The 19,301-nt window shown below is 37.7% G+C and overlaps 1 protein-coding gene across 8 annotated transcripts in view; it reads right to left on the reverse strand.

Moving 5' to 3' along the window:
* Positions 1 to 19,301, reverse strand: part of VEZT (vezatin, adherens junctions transmembrane protein) — a 101,294-nt gene that overhangs the window by 17,484 nt on the left and 64,509 nt on the right. For 7 of the 8 annotated variants that reach the window (XM_031940817.1, XM_031940813.1, XM_031940815.1 and 4 more), the window contains exons 8-11: positions 11,195 to 11,526; positions 8,967 to 9,160; positions 4,831 to 4,931; positions 3,669 to 3,876 (exon numbers count right to left, since the gene is read on the reverse strand). In XM_031940817.1, the coding sequence (XP_031796677.1) occupies positions 3,669 to 3,876; positions 4,831 to 4,931; positions 8,967 to 9,160; positions 11,195 to 11,526 (835 nt within the window). Of the gene's footprint in view, positions 1 to 12; positions 2,579 to 3,668; positions 3,877 to 4,830; positions 4,932 to 8,966; positions 9,161 to 11,194; positions 11,527 to 19,301 lie in introns of those variants that run through there. The other variant, XM_031940814.1, reaches the window with a different exon arrangement.

Genomic DNA, 19,301 nt, shown 5'->3' on the forward strand with positions numbered 1-19,301 from the left:
CTGTAAGCAGAGATGAAAATAACTCTGGAAAATGCGCAGAAATTTTTCATGGGAAAGCAAGTTATGGTATTAGCAGGCTTTTTTTTTTTTTTTCTATTTTCATTACTATGTTTCCATATGGTAAACAAAAAAAAAGTTATACTTTCAAATGCAAATAAACATCAATAGCACATGCTTAACAATGACAATTTTTTTTTTTTTTTTACTATGTCTTTTCCTGTTGTTATGGCAGCAAGATATTATAAACTAAAAAAAGTTCTGAAATGCCCAAGAAAAAGCTGCTGCTGATGTAAGGTGATGTATCAAGCTATTTTTAGTGTTCACAGAGGTTTTCACGGCACACCTGAATTAGTGATGTCAATATTGTACCATTTTGTTAATTGTGATTCTTTCCATCATGTGAGTGTGAGGGGTGAGAGAGGAATGGGGATGGGAAATACCCTAGCTCTCTTTCAGATGACCTTGTCTTCTAGATTAGTGAGAAGATGAAAAACATCTGATAGTATTATGATCCTCTACCTCAGTCTTTTCCTTCTTCCTTGCCAAGACTTTCTCACCTGAGCTGTGATCCTCTGTAGTGCTTTCTAGAACTTCACTTCACCCAATCATTCCTCTATCTTTAACCTCTCTTTCTATGGGATCTTTTACTTAACTAAATGTTTAACCTTATTTCTCTAAAAAACTTCTGCTAACCCTGCCAGCCACTCCCTTAAAATATTGTTCTCTCCAATCAAATCCCTTTACAACAGGCAATGAGCAAAGAACATTTCTGCTGCATTCACTTATTCTTCAAACCATGTTTCCATTTTCTATCTCTATACTGAATCTATCTGCTGTCTTGAAAGTCACCAATTATCATCTTATAGACTAACTCAGTGGTCCTCAAAGTGTTGTTGGCTGACCCCTATGTCTTTGACAGTCTATCAGAGTTCTGCAAGATCAAAACCATTTACTGTTTTTTTCAATTAAGCTTTGAATTAATGTTTAAAATTAATTAATTTTAATAAGGCATTTTAATTTTGGATATAGTCAATACTGATCTTTGGGACATTTTCAAAAATTTTTAAGAGCATAAAGGATCTCAAGACCAAAAAGTCTAAGAAGTGCTACATTAACCCAATCACTTTCCCAGATTCTATTCTGCCTTTGTAGTAACAGTACTGTTACTGATGCCCAAGTTCCTTTTGAAGTTCTTCCCCTCTCTATAATGATGAGCATTTCTGGTATTTCTAACCAATCAAGATCATTTCCTCCTGCAGGGTTTTCTTCACGCCTAACTGTAGATGCTCTTCTAGGTTCAAAACTCAGCCCTCTAACTTCTCTTTCATCCATTCCTATGGCTTTAACTGTCCCTTCAATCCAGATGAATGCACAATCTATACCTCCAGCTTGAACCTTGCTATATTTTCAATGATTTGCTAAGCAATTTCCCTTGGATGCCTCACTGTATTTCAGTTTCATCTTACCCAAAACTGAATTGAATCGTCTTTTTGCAAAACCTGCTTTTCCTCCTAAAAGAAAATCTTTTAGCTACGGAAACTCAGATTCTCCAAGTCATAAAACTTGAATCTTTGAAGCTTATCAGACTGTAAATTTGTTTTTTAGTCATCTTTGTAGCCACCTCAGGACCTAGTAAAGTATTCTCAAACAATATCCAGTGATTCCTGCAGTTTACTGATAATATCCTTTCTGGATCCATTCCTTCTTCCCTGTCTCAAAGCCACTTCTTTTTCAAGTCTCCTCACTTGTGCTCCTTAATTACCACTCTAATCTCATTGGTCTCCATTCCTCCAGGGTCTCCTTATTTTGATCAGTCACATATCACATGGAGAATATTCATTCATAAGTTGTACTCAGGCTCCAAAATATTACAATGGTTTTCCATTACCTAAAAATCAAGCCCAATTAAGGCCATCTAAAATATGACCATTCCATCTCTATCCTGCCTTCTCTTCCAAGGCTCTCTCACATTTCTGCCAAACTGGTCCACTCACTATTCCCCAAAGAGACTCCAAATATATACTTAGCTGCTCATTCATGTCTTCCCTTTGAATGGCCAGGGAAGCAGAGTGCCCTCTAAGACTTCCAATTCTGGTCCCTGACTTATTTTCCTCGGAAGACCATCTTAAAAGTTATTTCATTTATGAAGCCTTCCACAAGGAGATAACCTCTCTCCTTCCTCTAAAACTTAATAATTAGTCTGTTTCTCTTTCTTCTACTTCAGTCCTTTAGCTTCGGAACAACAATGATCTATGTACTTGTCTCATACCCTCTACAGAGTGTAGGCTCCATCCTTGAAGGCAGGAATGGTGGTCTTACTCATCCAGTACTTCCAGCAGCACCCACTACAGTCTTTATCTTTAAGATGCTTTGGTACACACATGAACTGATCTACAAAGATGACATCCTGTATCAAGGTGGCGGCTAGATTTGTATTCTGAGGATGTGGTGAACGTTTTGGCTGAGATCATCGCTTGAGCCATTTTGATGACATCCTTTCTAGTGGCCAGAGAGGAGCTATGTTACAAGGCAACCAGGTGACCTAGGGCCTCTTTCCAGTTCTACAGGTTCTGATGCTCTGAAATATAGAGGAGAACCAGAGAAGAGCTGAAGATTCTGAGTGGGGCCATGACACAGTGAACAAATGATTTAAAGAAGGGAAGTCTGGCAAGGCAGTGCATGTTGGGGCTGAGAAAGAACTCAAGCACAAGTTAATTAGGACCTGGTCTAGGGTAGAGAAGCAGGAACAGAAAATCATGATAGAAGAGACACTTCAGAGGGAAAACTCATTGGTTTTGGTGACTGTAAATGGAAAATAAAGAAAAACAAATGGGAGGAAAAGATTATGGGATCCCAAAATCAGATGACTTCCAAAGTTTGAGTCAGGGAAACTGGAAAAATGGTGGTGTTATTGGTAGACACAAAAAATTAAGGAGTGACTTTAATGGACTTTCCACTCAGGATGGGGAATCTCCATGGTTCAGAAAAAGGTAAAAAGATGACAGTTTTCAGAGTCTCAATAGATGTTTTAAAGTAGTATGGAAATATCATTTCTGTCTCTCAAAATTAACATGACCTGCTATGAGACTATCAGAATAAATTTCTTCATAGTTTTGTTTGAGGAAGAAAAAAGGATAATAAATATATTCTCTTGTAGCTCTGGTGTACAAATAAGGGTATGAGGATAGCATGAATGGAGTCCACAGAGTACAGGCTGCTCTCATTTATCACACATGTGACTTCAGAGATCTGATCTCAATTCTTTTGTTTCAATGGTAAATTGGAGTAAGACCATGACTCCTACACTGCAGACAATAATATTAATACATGGAAGCTATATAGGATTCAAGACCTCATATTCATGTCTATATCTGAAAATTAAGTTATAGCATTTAAAAATCAACAGTTCAATGCCTGACTCATCCTCAAAATCAGTTCTTAAGAATGAAAATACTTAGTGAAAATGTCAACTTGGATTAAATATATTACTGTGAAGTTTATTTTTTATTGGTCATTATAATAGTGCATATATATATATATATATATATATATATATATATATGCACTTACTGTCAGACCACCAAACTGAGTCATATAACACCAAAGAAATTATAGCTAAATAAAAAGTAGAAAGGAAAAAAGTTTGATTTTTCAAGTTGAAAGCTTACCATGATCACTAAATAGAAGCTGCTTCCATTTTTGCCTCTCTGATTCCGAGGCTTTAAATCCTAACACTGATTTTAATTCCTGTAATACTCTTTTAGATTCTTCCCGCTCCCGCTTCTGCCTCTCTCTGTCTTCTTGAGACAAATAATAAAAATCATCTCTTCTGAAATCACTGTCCAGGTCTGTATCATCCACATAAGCTTCCAATTCCTGCAAATACACACATGTGCACTTTATGTCAAGGAAACAATTTTTATTCTGCAAGTAACATTTTTTGTACTTACATTAGGTTCATTTAACTTTAATTTTGTGGTTTAAAAAGATGGCTACTTAAGCACAAACTTCTTTTCCTCCAAAACATATACACCCCCACCCCCAAATGAAGGTATGTTTTGTAGTTCTGATCATTAAGGAATAATTTGGAGAAGGAGAATATCTAGTAGCACAGGATCACATACTTTCTTCTGGAATAGTCATTAGGCAAGACTGAACAGAAAAAGAGTTGCGGTAAACATTTTAAGAGCTTTAGTTGTGAGCCTCAGCTTTGATGTCATTTTAGAGGCTTGCTGAAGGTCACCAACACTAAATGTATAATCACCAAGCAGTAATGCAAGAACTGGAAAGAACTTGGGTTAATGGTTAGCTTTGGGAACTTGACAGTTTTTTCCCCTTAGCTCCTCTTCTAAGCTTTAAAGATTCATTAGAAGGAAACAAAAGTGAATGCCAAATACAGTCACGAAATAAATTAAATCATCTATTTTATGCCTAGCATTAATTGTAACTATAAACATATTTTTACCTAATAATGGTCCATTATTTTTGAGAGCTTCTTCAAAAGTGGCTTTGAAAAAGAAACATCTGTTGAACTAAGAATTTAACTTCAAAAAAGTAACAGTTGATTTACGAGCACAGTAAACTCAATGTGCTCTGTGGGAATTCTAGAGCTTAAGAGCAAAGCAGTTTGGCTCAGCTTATGTCATTACAGGAGCCTCGCCACAGGACACTGACTTCATCTTTGAGCCCAAAGGTGACAGACACAGGAGCTATATCCAGGTGGTCCTCTCTGGGATCATGACACTGTTTTAACAATCGTGATGGGGCAGAAATGGATTCTGGATTTCTAAATTCAGGCTCTTAATGAGCACAGATGTCTTAGTTTCTTACCTGCTCTTCAGGTATTGGGTCCTTGTCTTCAATATGTAGTGTAGGTTGTGACAAAGGTACTGTGGCACAGTGTGGAGTTTCACATGATACTTCAGGTTTGCCTTCAGAAGGGCAAATGAGGAAAAGAAATAGGTTATTGGATTCAGAGGAATCTGGGGTATTGCTGATGACGAACAGTCTTGGCACAATTCTACAGATCAAAATTCACCTCGAAAAGACAAGGATATGGAACCTATCAACCACATGGCATACATTGTGTAGGAGAGCTTTCCCTTCTTTCTCATTTGTTGGAATACCTGACAAGCTCAAATATTCAACACTGTTTAGAACAATCACGGGCATAACATTTTAAAACACTTAGTCCTACTGGACCAAAGTGCTAGAAAAAATGATTCTGTTGCATGTCCCTTCCCATAGGCCAAAGCTCCGTCCCATAATAAATGTGAAGGACTAGTGATTTCAGGAGTGCTCTTGATACTATGTACAAAGAGCAATTCTCTACACCTTCTCATTTGTGCAATTCTGGGAGCTAGGTACCAGAGAGCTGAAAGGGGAGAAGGTTAGAAGAGCATAGGATAGATATGCCCTGTGTTCACAATTGTGCTTAGGAAATGTCATGGATCCTATTCTGACAAAGAAAATATGATAATGATCTGCCAAATTTAAATGCATTAAATTACTGAAGATAATGACAACTTAAAGCACAGATACAAAATAATTTTGTAATATTGAACAATTTAACAATGTCATGGTAATGATATTTTTTTACCATAATAAACTAAAGTGGATACTGAGTAACTGAAGATATGAAGATGAAAATGTAGATTAGCCTTGGAAACTCATGGCTATTTTTTATTCCACAGAATCTAATTTAATTAAACAAGCAGTTATTAAGTTTTTAAGGGCAACTAGATAGCACAGTGGATAGACTGCCAAGTCTGAAGTCAGAATCATCTATCTTCCCAAGTACAAATCTGGTTTCAGACACTTCCTAGCTGTGTGATCCTGGGCAAGTTACTTTATTCTGTTTGCCTTAGTTTCTGCCTCTGTAAAAAGAGCTGTAAAAGGAAATGGCAAACCAATTTAGTATCTTTGCCAAGAGAATTCCAAAATGGGATCATGAAGAGTCAGACATGACTGAAAATGACTAAAAAACATGATGTCAAAAATAGTTTTTACTTTTTGTGTTATATATGTACATTATACATATTTATATAACATATCATATATTTATACTGTAGAAATACAATTAATAACAATGGTTTTCCAAAGGGAAAAGTAAAGCTTCCAAAGATGAATAAATATATTGATTTGATACACCAAAGGCATTCTGGCTTCTATAAAATATAATCAGAAGCTCTAGGACTAGGGCAAATCAATCTATTTAATAGTGAAAATTTTTAGGCTTGCTAAATTCTAAATAATTCTGAGTAAATATCAAACTTGTGCCTTAGGGGAAAACTATTTTACTAATTATATTTTAGATATAAACTCAAATAGCCACATGTCAAGATACTAGTTTCCTATGACAAATGTTGGTTCTTTTGAGCATTTTATTCATAACCTCATTCTTACTATATTCGACCAACTGAGTTCCTTTCCTATTAAAAAAAATATTCTAAATGGCTGATAGAAAGAAACAGGAACTGGCACTATATGTGGATTAGATTTGAGTAGATGTGGCTGATGTGGCCTAGGAATATTGTCTTAAGTTTTTTTTTCTCCCCTTTAAAATAATGTTTCTTTTTCTCAAGTCTTTTTCTCCTTACCAAGGGGAGGTAAAGAGATCATAAACCTACACAATAGAATAATTTATATTCCTACATGCATTTCTAACAATTCTTTTCCTAAATATGGTTTTAAAAAGCCAAACTTAATTTAGCTCCAAAGAAAAACTTCACTCATAAAGTCTCTTGTCTCAAATTATTGAGCCTTTTACATCCAGAGTCATTAAGTAACTAAAATCTCTTAAGAATATCAAGAGAATCTTGTTCTTTCTTTCTAAGTTTGGAGAGGTTTATCCCCAGAAGATTGGGCACTAAGTGGTGAATGTTTTTTATCAACTGAAACTAAATTAATAAGAAGTCATAATCTCTGTCAATGGAGAACCACATTAGTGAAATTACAGATCACTTAAAATACTGATGATGTGTGTACAAACACACACACACACACACATACACACACACACACCCCTTTCACTCACTCAGATAAAAATGGAAAATATGAATCACTCCTTTCATATGTGGACATTTTAGCAGAAAAGGTAAGAGAAAAATTATTCATGTTAGAAAAGCAGCTTGAGACTGTCCTAAAGATAGAAAATATTCCTTGTATAAATGTACTGAGAGGATCTGTTTGAAAATACATCAAAGGCACAAGTGATGGATGTAAAGCAGTCTTGTTTATCCATTTACTCACCTACAATTTTTTTAGGATTTTAAGGGCTAGATATGAGAAACTATCAATCATCTAAGTGGGAATATGGAAAAATGACACATTGCTTAGTTATGCCTATGAACTCTGTGTTTATTATGGCCTTTGGGTTTTTTAATCCTGAATTAGACATAGGACACTAATCCCAAGACCCTGATTTGAGGTTATTAAGGGTTTTAAGAGAGAGGAACAGAAATTAGAGATCAGAAGAATGAGAAGAAACAGTAGCTGTCAAAGATGGTTAAAGGACAGAGATTATCTCACCTCAAAGAAAATCAGAGGATCAGAGGAGAAACAGAAGATAGCACAGAGAGAGCTGTCTGAAACCTGGCTGCCTGTGAGTGCTCAGAGCTCCCTGGAAGAGAGTTCTGAAGCATCTGGAAGATGAGGGGAATCAAGAAGAATCGGGCCTCCTGGGTGAAGAGCTGGCTGAGCTGATTGACCTTTTGCCACCTCTATAGTCAGAGAGAAGGGAAATTCTTCATGGGTTTGACTACAATGCCCTCCACTGCCCTTTCTATTTTAAAGAAGAAGCTCCTTTGAGTTCCTCTGATCAGTTCTGGGTTAGGTAACTGCTTGTAACTGAAAAAGCCTAACTTCAGCACCTACTCCAAGGAAACAGGGAAAGATGCTGCCCCCAGGTTTAGAGGTGCTGCTCCTCTTTACTATACCAGTCCAACACAGCTTTCATGACATGAAAATAGAGAAAAAGTAGCTTAGTCTAATTGGAGAGCAGAGAGGCTTGGATCAGAACAGGTGGTACAGAGCAAAACAGAGTGCCAGCATCCAGACTTACAGTTCAAAGCTGTGAGTGGCTCAGGCACAGGGATTTACCTGTTCATTATGGACCCATTATCCTTCACAGATCTGCCTTCAGTTGGTGGGAGAGTATTTTATTATTCTTTTGTCTTCTATTTGGTATATAGCATGCTTTCAAGATTAATTCTGCCTTTAGTTGATATTTTAAGAGATAATGGTTCTTGTGACTGCATCCTATAAATAAGCACACTGATGGGGGACTCAGGAGTTACATAGTGGCAAGTAGTAGGCATCTATTTTCTCCCCCCACAAAAATTACTCTCAGTATAATCAAAGGTAGCTATAAAAGTATGGTCTTGCTTGGAGCTGGTCCCTGAGACCTAAAAGCATGAATGTATGTTGAAGTAAGCTGACTAGCCCAAAGAGAGAAAGGAGAACCAGATGCCATTATTAGCCATCATGTCCAAAGACTATTTTGCCAGTGAGTGGGTCAGCACTATACCAAGGCTACATGTGTACAAATATATATATATATATATATATACACACACACACACACACACTTTATAAGAGAAGAAGAGAATGTATCCATTCATCATTTTTGAATGCTTACTTGTGGAATAAAAGGCAAAGATCATATCCTTGTATATTGTTTGGTTATATCTAAATTGGAATATTTTAAGTGCTCAATAACATTAAATGAGGCTTTTACTTTAACCTATTGCTATGTAAAAACCCTTTGGTCAGTTTTGTATCTGCCCTGATGTCATCACATACATATGGTAAATTCAACATTGTAAAACCTAGAAAATCTATGAAGCCATCTTCAATTTGAATCCCACCCAGTAAGCTAAACAACATACCTGAGGAATGAAACCAGTATTAAATAAACAATAAGGTTTGACTAAGAATTTTTTGCCAGAGGAACTTCTCAAACATACCTTTTTTATCTGAATTTCTTCGTACCAGTTTATCTACTTGAGAAAGGGCCTCTTCCCAGCAACTGTTGCTTGCTTGTACTCGAGGCTGGAGCAACTTTAACTTCTGCTCCAGGATTTGATAAGCCTCTGATGCTAGAGCATTTGCTTCCTTAGTGCCAACAAGCTTTTCAAGTTCGTCCTCAAGAATTATAACCCTAGGTAAGAAAGGAAAGCAGAAACAGATATAAGCTGTAAAAATTTACAAACGTAAAGATTGTTCAAAAAAATATTTACAATTTATAGCACTGTATTATGTATGACAATTATTATGGTTGTAATATAATCCTATGTTGACATATATGGTCACATCACAAAATTAATAGGTTATAATTCTTGGAGATTCAGTGCATCTTTCCTTAAAAATGTTTATTCCCTTAGAGACATAGTTCCTAAATGTTGTGTGTGCACTGTGATTTGATTTTTTTGAATAGGAAGCAATATTTCCCTTTCCTGAGACTGAAGTTTATTATTCAGATTGAAGTTTTATGAAGAAGTGTATATATAAAGGACATTCAAAGTTCTTTGTGAATGCCAGAGTACCAATGTTTCTATGCTAATCAGAAGATCAGAAAATCCCAACTAGAGCATTTTATTCAACTTTTAAATGTTTTAAATCAGAAAGGAATTTTTGGAGAAAAGTAGTGAAAAGCTGTTAAATGCTTGAAGTAATTCCTTGTTTTGTAATTTGTTACAAATCAACTATTTCTCCTTTTTGCTCTTATCTCATATAAATCCTTCAGTACCATATCATTTGTATTATTTGCTATGTTCTTTCCTATTCTAGACATTAAAATTAGGAAAGGCACATATTGCTAATGACTCAAAACATAAAAAAATCATATTTCCCCTCCTACTTTTAAAATCACAAACCATCTTTAAGGGCCTGGATTCAACTCTACATTCCTCTTTTATCTACCTTCTAAAACAATTTCCTTTGATTCATGTCATGACATCATCTCCTTGATATCATGGTTCTCTTTGAGAACAAGGGACAAACAACAATTTCTGTGAGTAGACCAGTGGGGCAAACACAGTTTCATTTCATTTATTTCCTTCTTCTTTTCCTTCTGTCCACATAGGGAATTGTTAGGGGAGCCACCATTCTGACCATCACAATAGATCCCTTTATGTGTGAGGATGATAAGAATACAAGGAGATTGAGAGGTAGTTGCATTCTCCCTCCTCTTTCCACTTGCCTCCAATTTATTTCATTCTCAATTTACAAGCAACATCTGTATCAGTAAAGGCTGATTTGAAATTCCTTCAGTAGTGTTATGATTCACAGGTCTGAGGACTTTCCAGAAATCTGACCTGCCCCTTCACATTTAGCCATGGTCCTTAACAGGGAATCATATCCTTACCTGCAGGTGCTTTACTCAAAGGACTGATGATTTTGATCTCTGAACTCTCCCAAGATATCTTGGGTTTTTTCAGTTAGATTTTTCTCTTAAGGACCATTTTTAAATCCAAATCCCTCTGGTTCTCATTGACTGGCCAAAAATAGCTCCCAGGTCAAGCCCCACTTGGACCTCACCATTTGGACCCTGACTGGTTCAGAGAGAATGTAAATAGCAATTGTTTCTGGTTTGGTCAAGAAATCCTAAGGTCTTCCTTTCCCAGATTAATAATTTTTCTGACTAGGTATAAGAGGTCATTATTTGTTAATGCTGCCAATTCTTACTTTGTCTTATCACTGAATGAGTGGTTGCCTCAGTCAAACTGAAATCAAACTGAAAAGACTTTAGTTTAAGGCAGCTGGGTGGTGCAGTGGATAGAGCACCAGCCCTGCAGTCAGGAAGACCTGAGTTCAAATCTGGCCTCAAACACTTAACACTTCCTAGCTGTGTGACCCTGGGCAAGTCACTTGACCCCAATTGCCTCAGGGGGAAAACAAAAAACAAACAAACAAACAAAAAAAAACCCTTATCCTAAAAAGGCCAAGGTCTCTTATTGCATACAGAGCTCTCTATATCTTGCCAATGGGTCCAGATGACTCTGGAAGAGAAAGTGAGGCTGGTGACTTTGTTCAGCCTTCCTTCATTTAAATCCAATTCACTTGCAGCATGTCCAGGCACCACCTCCCTGATGTCAAGATGATTTCAAGAATGAAAGAAACAAAAAGACAACCTGAAAAGAACAAAGCTTACAAATCCTGCACAAGGTCCACTCCAACCCCAAGCCCCACTCACTCATTCAGCAATGCTTTCAGATGGAGCTGAAGGCTGCGCACTGCTGTGTGAAGGCTATTCAGTTCTCTCGACTTCTGCTTTGTTTTGGACAAGCGCTGTGCTTCAGACCGATGCTGAGTTTCAAAGTATCTATAAAACTCATAGCTGCGCTTCAGTTCTTCCAAACAGGCAGCATGTGCGTGAGGTAGACCTTGAGTCACATCATACAGGACACGATGAGAGGAAAGGGCAGGTGTGAGGAAGGGCCCTCGAGGTGCATTCACAGTCGAGAGGAGCAGTGCCAGCCTCCGGAAGAATTCTGAACTCTGTCCTACCCAGAGTTGGAACAAAACCTGAAGAAAAAGAAAAAAAGGTCAATCAGATTTTTCCCCTCAAGTGCTCCATGAACACAGAAAACCTTAACTTAGCTTGCCTTTGGTGGGGTGGTCGACATTCTTCCATCTCTATAAAGAGGACATCTGTACAACTAGTCCTAAAATGGGGAAAATCAGTGTTCCAGTCAATTTCATATCCATGACACTTAGGAATTTCTGATCAGAGAATCACAGGTAGCAAGAAGACACTTCTTAACTCTTCCCTCTTGGACCTAACATCATCTCTGGATACAGGCCATTATAGAATAAAGCTTTTAAGCAAATCAGGGAAGTGGGAGCCATAATGGTCAACCCAGAAAGGCACAAGATTCCTCTTGGACTTCTCTACACATATACTTGTGAGGAACAAGTCTTTCAAAGGCATTCTAGTTGCTACAATGACACCTGTATAATCATTGGAGCAAACTCTCTTCAGGAATGATCAAATGAAATGACAAGTGATACAAGCGTGTTGAAAGAAAATATTTTATTTCTTCCTCAGATTGGCTGCCATTATACTTTTTTCATTTTTTGACAGGTTAATACAATTATTCTGGAAAGTAGATCCAAGGAATGAAGACATAAGTGGGAAAGCAGAAAAGAAAAGGGTGACAGGAAGGAAGCATAAAGAACTTCTTTATTCCTTCCTCCCATATTATATGGGATGAAGTTGTATTCTTAATACCTTTTGGTTCATTTCAGCTGTTTTCTTAAGTAACTCAACATTACCCATACCATTATACAAATGCTACTGGCACTGGAAGGGCAGAATGGAAATTTGGAATAAGTGATATTGAGTTAGAGGGACAGAGATACAGAGATCATACAGGGAAGAAAGGAGCCACAGTGATCAGGGCTAAGGTAGCAAGAAATCTGAGCTTAAGGATTTGTGAAGAGCATTGGAGTCAACACCAAAGAAACAAAAGGGCTGGCTTTACAAACATCCAGGCAAAATGATTCAGGAAATCATTGTGCACTGAGTATGGAGACACAATTCACAGAAGCAAAAGGTGGCAAGACCACAGCCTCAAAACTGGAAGGGGCCCCTCCAATAACATCCCCACCAATGTCCTCATTTTAGCCATGAGACACTGGGACCTGGGAAGGAGAAGTGTTGTGGCTAGGGCCTCACAGGCAGCTGGTTCGAAGCAGAGCCAGGATTCGAGGGTCCAAGATATAAAACAAGTGGGAGCAAAGGTTTTGGAGAGAGTGAAGATCAGGTGGAATACAGCTTGAGAAAAACTGTGAGTGGCGTGATATGTGTACACTGAGACTATGAAGCAGAGGGGTTGTCAGAAAGAAAAAAACTCGAGAGTGCAACTTTGGGGATGCCAGAAGAAAGTGGGGATGGCAAAGGCTGCAGAAAGCACTAAGACAGAACATGTAAAAGAAGAAACTGGAGGGTTTAATTTGTTGGCTTGTTCTTCTATTACCTGGTGCTTAAAAAGGAATGTGAGTCATCAGGTTAGGGATCATGGTGACAGTTATTAATGTGAACAGATCCAGAATAGCTCTGAGCTAATGCTACCACCCTTAAAAGCTTGGGTAAACAACTCCATGAGAAGCCCTAAAAGTTTTAAATAACTATAGGTCCTAGTACTTCTCTAAATCCTGTTGTCAAATGAACAACTGCAATATTTTAACTTGGAGAATGGAAGAAATATTGCAGAAGGCCGAACGATAGGCTTCTGAAGGGGTGGCAGAAGAATGCTAATTGCAAGGAACGAGTCGAGATTCACTTAGCTGAAGCATGGACTATGTGAGCTACATCGAAAAAGTCAGGCAGGGGCCTGGTCTCAAAGGGCTTGTGTGGCAAGTAGAGGAGCCAGTATTTCCTCCTAGAGATAAGGAGACACCAGAGATACCTGGCAGTGAAACCCTGATAGAGACAGGGAGAAAAAAGGGAGAACTGGGATCCCAGGATCCCAGAGCTGGATGCAAGTTGAGGCATTAGAGTCCATATATTCTTTCCTGCCAAGCAAGTGGATTCCCTCAGAAACATTCATCACACTAATCGGGTATGATTTTGTCAACTGATTCTCAAGAGAAAGAGCTGTGTTCAAGAGCTACAAATTTGTAATTTAGAATAGGAACTGAAAGTAGGGAATGTGCAGCTGGACTCCAGAAGCCATGCTAAGAGCTTGCCATGGGCTTTCCTGAAAAAGCCCACAACATAAAAAAGGAAGTCCAGGCTATGGAGACATTGGAGATCCACCTCTAGATTCAAAAAAAAAAAAAAAAAAAAAAAAAAAAAAAAAGATCTTTTGCCATATTTACATCAGATGCTTCTATATAAAAATTTCTATTTCAAACCTGGCAGATCCTCCAAGGGAAAGATTCCCTTGTGAAGATGCCAACAGTGGAGGTCCCACACATTCTGGGTATGGCTGGCATCACTGGCCGCTCACAAACTCTACTTACCTGAAATGGATAACTGCTTCTTTTGATTCAGCGTCTTTTATAACACATTATCAAAGCTTAATTTTAGCTCATTTCCAGCATGAAGAGGACGGTAAAAGATATGGACATCATTAAAATAAACTTGGCCTAAAACATAATTAAAAATAGATGAGCTGAAGAGAGTGTGGTGGCAAGGGAGGGGTGTATATAGCCTAGATATCATAGTCCAAAAATGAGAGCTGACCAAGTAAGGATAGGAAAGTTTAATACTGTGGCAAATCAGATAAAACTAGAGCTTAAAGGGCAAAGATAAAAAGTTGAAGGGAAGGCAGGAAGCTAACAAAAGAATTGGGGGGACCAACTGATGATCAAAATCTGAAAGGTATTCAGAGATAAAAAAAAAAAGAGATAATGAATTATTTCTTTTGATTTTTTTTTAAACTGTAGAAGAAGTTAGGACAATCCTTCCCCTTTTATCTCCCTTATCTTCTGATATTAGGAATTTTGATCAAATCTAGGAAAATTTTTGTTTTAATGATGGGATAGCCAGCTGGCACAGTGGATAGAGTGCTGGGCCTGGAGTATGGAACACTTAAGCTCAAATATAATCTTTGATATGTACTAGCTGGGTGACCCTGGACAAGTACTTAAACCTGACTGCCTCAGTTTCCTCATCTGTAAAATCAGCAGGAGAAGGAAATGGCAAAAAAATGCCAAGAAAACCCCAAAAGGGATCATGAAGAGTTGGATACAACTAAAAAACTAAACAAAATTACAAATGAGCATTGATTTGATTTTTATAAAATCCCAGTCCTGACTGTTGATTTTTTCTGAATGACTCAAATTGCATTCAAATATCATTATAGGCAAAACAGGTGACTCAAATGCCAAGGCTTTGGGGCTATTAATATTCTCCTGCTGCACAATGGTCCCTTGCTCCCCACCAATCTACACAATGGGATGTACTGTTTGCCATCCATAACCAAAGCCAGAGCCCTTCTTCACTAAGCTATTCAAATAGATTTCTTCCATTATGATTATACATGGACATAATAACAACAATTATGCTCATTTCAAAAGTACATGCAAATGAAATTCTTCCCACAGTAAAAAAACATACATGACTCAGACCTGACATGTTATACATATGTGTATTAAAATTATATATAAATTCAAAAGTGAGGTAACAAGAATGTTTGTTGAAATATACAATTTACTATTACAAACAGTAATTTTCTTAGGACTACTGATGTACTAAAACAATTCTAATTCTAAATAATTCTAGAGACTAAAAGAAATTCTGGTAAAGGATGCTACCAAGATGGAGAAAGTGCTACTTCACTTAACAGTGAGGTCCCATGAACTGTAACAATTAACAGTGTTTCATGACCTCACATCTTTTCCAGCACAGGCTCCAGTGGAGGAAATGCTCACTGATGTGAGATCACAGATCACAGGTCCATTTGAGTAAGTGAATACTAGAAACAGGAGGCAGGCTGGAGACAGAGGCCAGGAGAAGGAGAGAGAGGGCCTGGCTGCAGTTGTCAGAAGTCTATTCTCAAGAGCCACCCATCTTCAGGAATCTCTGACCTTAGGAAATCATTAAGCCTCTGTCTCCTTTCCTGTCCCATCGACCTTCTCCAAATCCTTCTTCTTGAGCCCTTCCTGTCTCAAATTAATCCTTTGGTAGATAGTGGTGAGGTAGAAGCAGGCAGAGTTAGATAGTATCACGCTGGCATGTGCCTAAAGAATGTATGTTTCTTTTAAAATTATTTTCAGTATTATGAGAAATAAGATTATATGTGTTAAAAAAAAAAAAACCCTACAGATTTTGACATTGTTTATAGATGCTAGACAAATAACAAAAAAGAAAAAAATTTGTCAAGACCTGCATGGCTCTACAAAAGCAAACAGATCCTGGTCATTTCTTGGAATTCTCTGACAAATGAATCTTCCTCCCGTGTGGATCTAGTGTCATGGCTATCAATGCTTCCTGACTAAAAGCAAACTCCTCTTCCTGGCATTCAAGGCCCACCACAGTGTGGCACTATCCAATCTCTCCAATCTTTATGATATTCCCTGCTTCACAGACTTAAATCTCCAAGTAAGTCAATTCTGTTCTCCCTGGGTACAAGGCCCACACTGACCTAGCATCTGGGCTTCTGCTCAAGCTGTTCCCTTTTTGCTTGCTGAGTTCCTACAGGTACTCCTGGAAGCTCACTTCTTCCATGGAGCTTTCCCTGATCTCTTTGGTCAGTAAGATCCCCCACTCACTTCAGAACTCACACAACAGGTGGCTTATAACTCTCTGATAGAAAATACCATGTTATTTTGTATTACAGTAGTGTACAATCCATTCATATCATCTTTTCCAAGAGGGCAGACTATCTTATTTAAAGTTCCAATCCCTCCCAAGCTAAAGCAATACTACCTACAGAAAAGACATTTAATGTTTGCTGACTTAAATGAATGTGTTAACTTTGTCTTACATTTTATCTGCGAATAATAAAATCATATTCTACTGCCTGATCGTGGTAGGGGCATGAACCTCAGCTCTTGCAGAGTACACACAGAAGAATAAAAGCTGTAACAGATCTAAGTAGCACAGAAAGGCTTTGACTATAGACTTAATGATGGACTATGAGTTTGCAATGCAAAGGCTGGATGAGCTCTACTCAAAGAGATGATCAAAGAGGCTAGATGATGAACACTGCTGGTCACAGCAACTCAGGAAGACTGTCTACTTAAGTCCCTTCTCTGAATCAAGCAGTTACAAGATATTGTCCCCTTCTTTTATGTGGAAAAAATGTAACTGCTGAAAGGGGTAGAAAAAGGATAAGTTGTATGAAACAGAGAAAAGCCTGGCACAGAGCAGGCAGAATATAAATGCATATTTCCTTCTCCTTCTTTCCTTTATTTGTGTAATTGAAAAGGAACACAAGTGGGGATTCAAGAGCTGTAGTCTATGTAGTATATATATATTTCCATCACACCAGAATTATCTAGGACTTAAAGAATGAAGTGTGACCACATGGCTATAACCCTGAGGAACCAGTCTTATGTGCAGAAATAAGTCAAAGTGGGGTAAGTCAGCTCTAGTAAGGAAAGGAGAGAGAATTGGGGGGGAGAGGAAGGAAAGCACTCTCTATACCCCATTCTAAGTTAAAGTTCATACCCTTCCCATAACATTCTGAGTTCCAGGGTCCCTATACTTGTGATAGGTCTTGTATCCTCATTAATTTTTCACATATTAGTTAGACTGCAAACTCCTTGAGGACAGAATCAGTGTCTTGTCTTTCTACATTTCCAACAAAGGGCAGCACATTGCTATCTGAATCTATCCATTATTAAGAATGTATGCTCAATATATAATGGAAAAATAAAATTTGTGTGTGTTCTGTCACACACAAATTAGTTTGTCATACCCACCCAACTTTTGCTGGACACCCAACTTTTGCTAGACACATGAAGTGAGTACACAATAATGTTGATTAGAAAGAAGTTTAATTCCTTCTGGGGTGAAAGAGGGGAAAAGCCCTCTTTTTTTATGCTCAGGAAGAGGCAGGATGGCACAGATGGGGAAAAAAATAAAGAGAAGGTAGGAACATGTAGTAAACCAGAAAATACTGTGCTCCTCTCTTCTTACTAATTTTTCTTAGCCAGATGAGAAAGCTTAGAAGCAGTTGAAATAGTGAAGAAGAGCTTAGCTACCAAAACAGTCTAAAATCTAAAATCCAGCACAACAAGGTCAACAAGGAAAAGCATCTCCTTCCCAGAACCTCTGTATGAGTTTAGGTTCAAAGTAAGCTGGGTACAGTCAAACTGGCCTTAGTGAGAAAGGTATCAAATAGAATTTTATGCTAATGAGTGTATTGTAGGGTCATTTTTAAAGGTGGTCTAATTTTTTAAAAGATGCATATTTTTTAAAAGTGTTTTTTTAAATTTAATACAAGAAGAAAAATAATTTTACTCTCTCAACATATGAAACAAAATGAAGCCTTATTCGCAAAATTGAGCTGCCATGATGGAGACATGCAAACTGCAGGATCAACTACTAGGGGTAAAAGAGAAAAATAATAATAAAAAAAAAAAAACAATGTCAGTGTTCTGACAAACTATGAGACAATGACTTTGTTATTTCACCCACAAAAGTATATAGTTTATTGAGATTTACACCCAAAGTTCTTCTATCTGAAAAAGGCCTAACTGTGTCCTTAACACCAAGTGGGGATTGAGGCATTGAAGGAGAGAATCTCTTATTTTTAAGACCTTGGACAGATCTTTGCCTGAACATTCTAACTGAATTTTGCCTTCTTTCCCAGATTTTTAAGCTTCTGGAGACAGAAATCACTTCCTTAAAAATATATATATATATATATATATTGCATTCAAGACCTGCATTTCAGATCACATTACTGGGAAGCATTGGCATTTAAGTAAAGCAAATGGGTTCAGCAAAATGAAGGCCTTTGGCAAGTTAAGTGTCTTTTCTGCTTGTCTGGCCTCAGCCACATGAAGCAATTGCAATAAATGAGTGGTTCTCAAAAAAAATTACAGTATTATTCTCTGTCATAAAGAATACAAGGAAAGAATGGAGTGGGGGGAAATGATGGGATTTTAAATAAGTTTTATACCTTTGCAACTCATCTTTTGAGAACCATTGCCTAAATGAATGCTTAGTTTTGTTCTAATCAAACACTGCACAATTTCTAGGGAAATAATTGAGTCTCTTAAGTTCTTATTGCTGAAGGGGTTTTGTCTTATTCTCTCCCACTCCATCTCCTTAATGTTATGTGAGTATTTTACTTATCACACAAGACACGGGAATGGAGTAGACATAGAAACGCCCACATAAGTGGCAGTCATTGTGGTGGGAAGGACAGCGAGGTGGCACCACAGTGTTGGCCCTGGAGTCAGGAAGACCTGAGTTCAAATCCAGCCTCAGACACTTCCTAGCTGAATGACCCTGGGCAAGTCATTTAAGCCTACTTGCCTCAGTTTTCTCATCTGTAAAATGAGCTTGAAAAGGAAATAGCAAAAAACTCCAGGATCTTTTGCCAAGAAAACCTCAAATGGGATCATACAGAGTTGAACATGACTGAAATGACTCAGAAGTGTGGTGGAAAGGTGGAACATTAGAGAACTTGGAGCAAGGGGGGGTCAGGTTTGAACCCTAGCACTCACATGAAGCTGGTCATGTCACGGAACTTCAGTTTTCTCAATTGTAAAACAAAGGGGTTGAACTAGAGTGCTTCGGAGGTTCCTTCCAGATCTTCTACCTCAAACTATGAAATATGAGTCACACAGACCTGCATGATCTCCCAAATTCTAATATAAGGAATGATACAAAGGAT

Source organism: Sarcophilus harrisii, chromosome 5, assembly GCF_902635505.1.
Source record: "Sarcophilus harrisii chromosome 5, mSarHar1.11, whole genome shotgun sequence".
Classification (NCBI taxonomy): domain Eukaryota; kingdom Metazoa; phylum Chordata; class Mammalia; order Dasyuromorphia; family Dasyuridae; genus Sarcophilus; species Sarcophilus harrisii.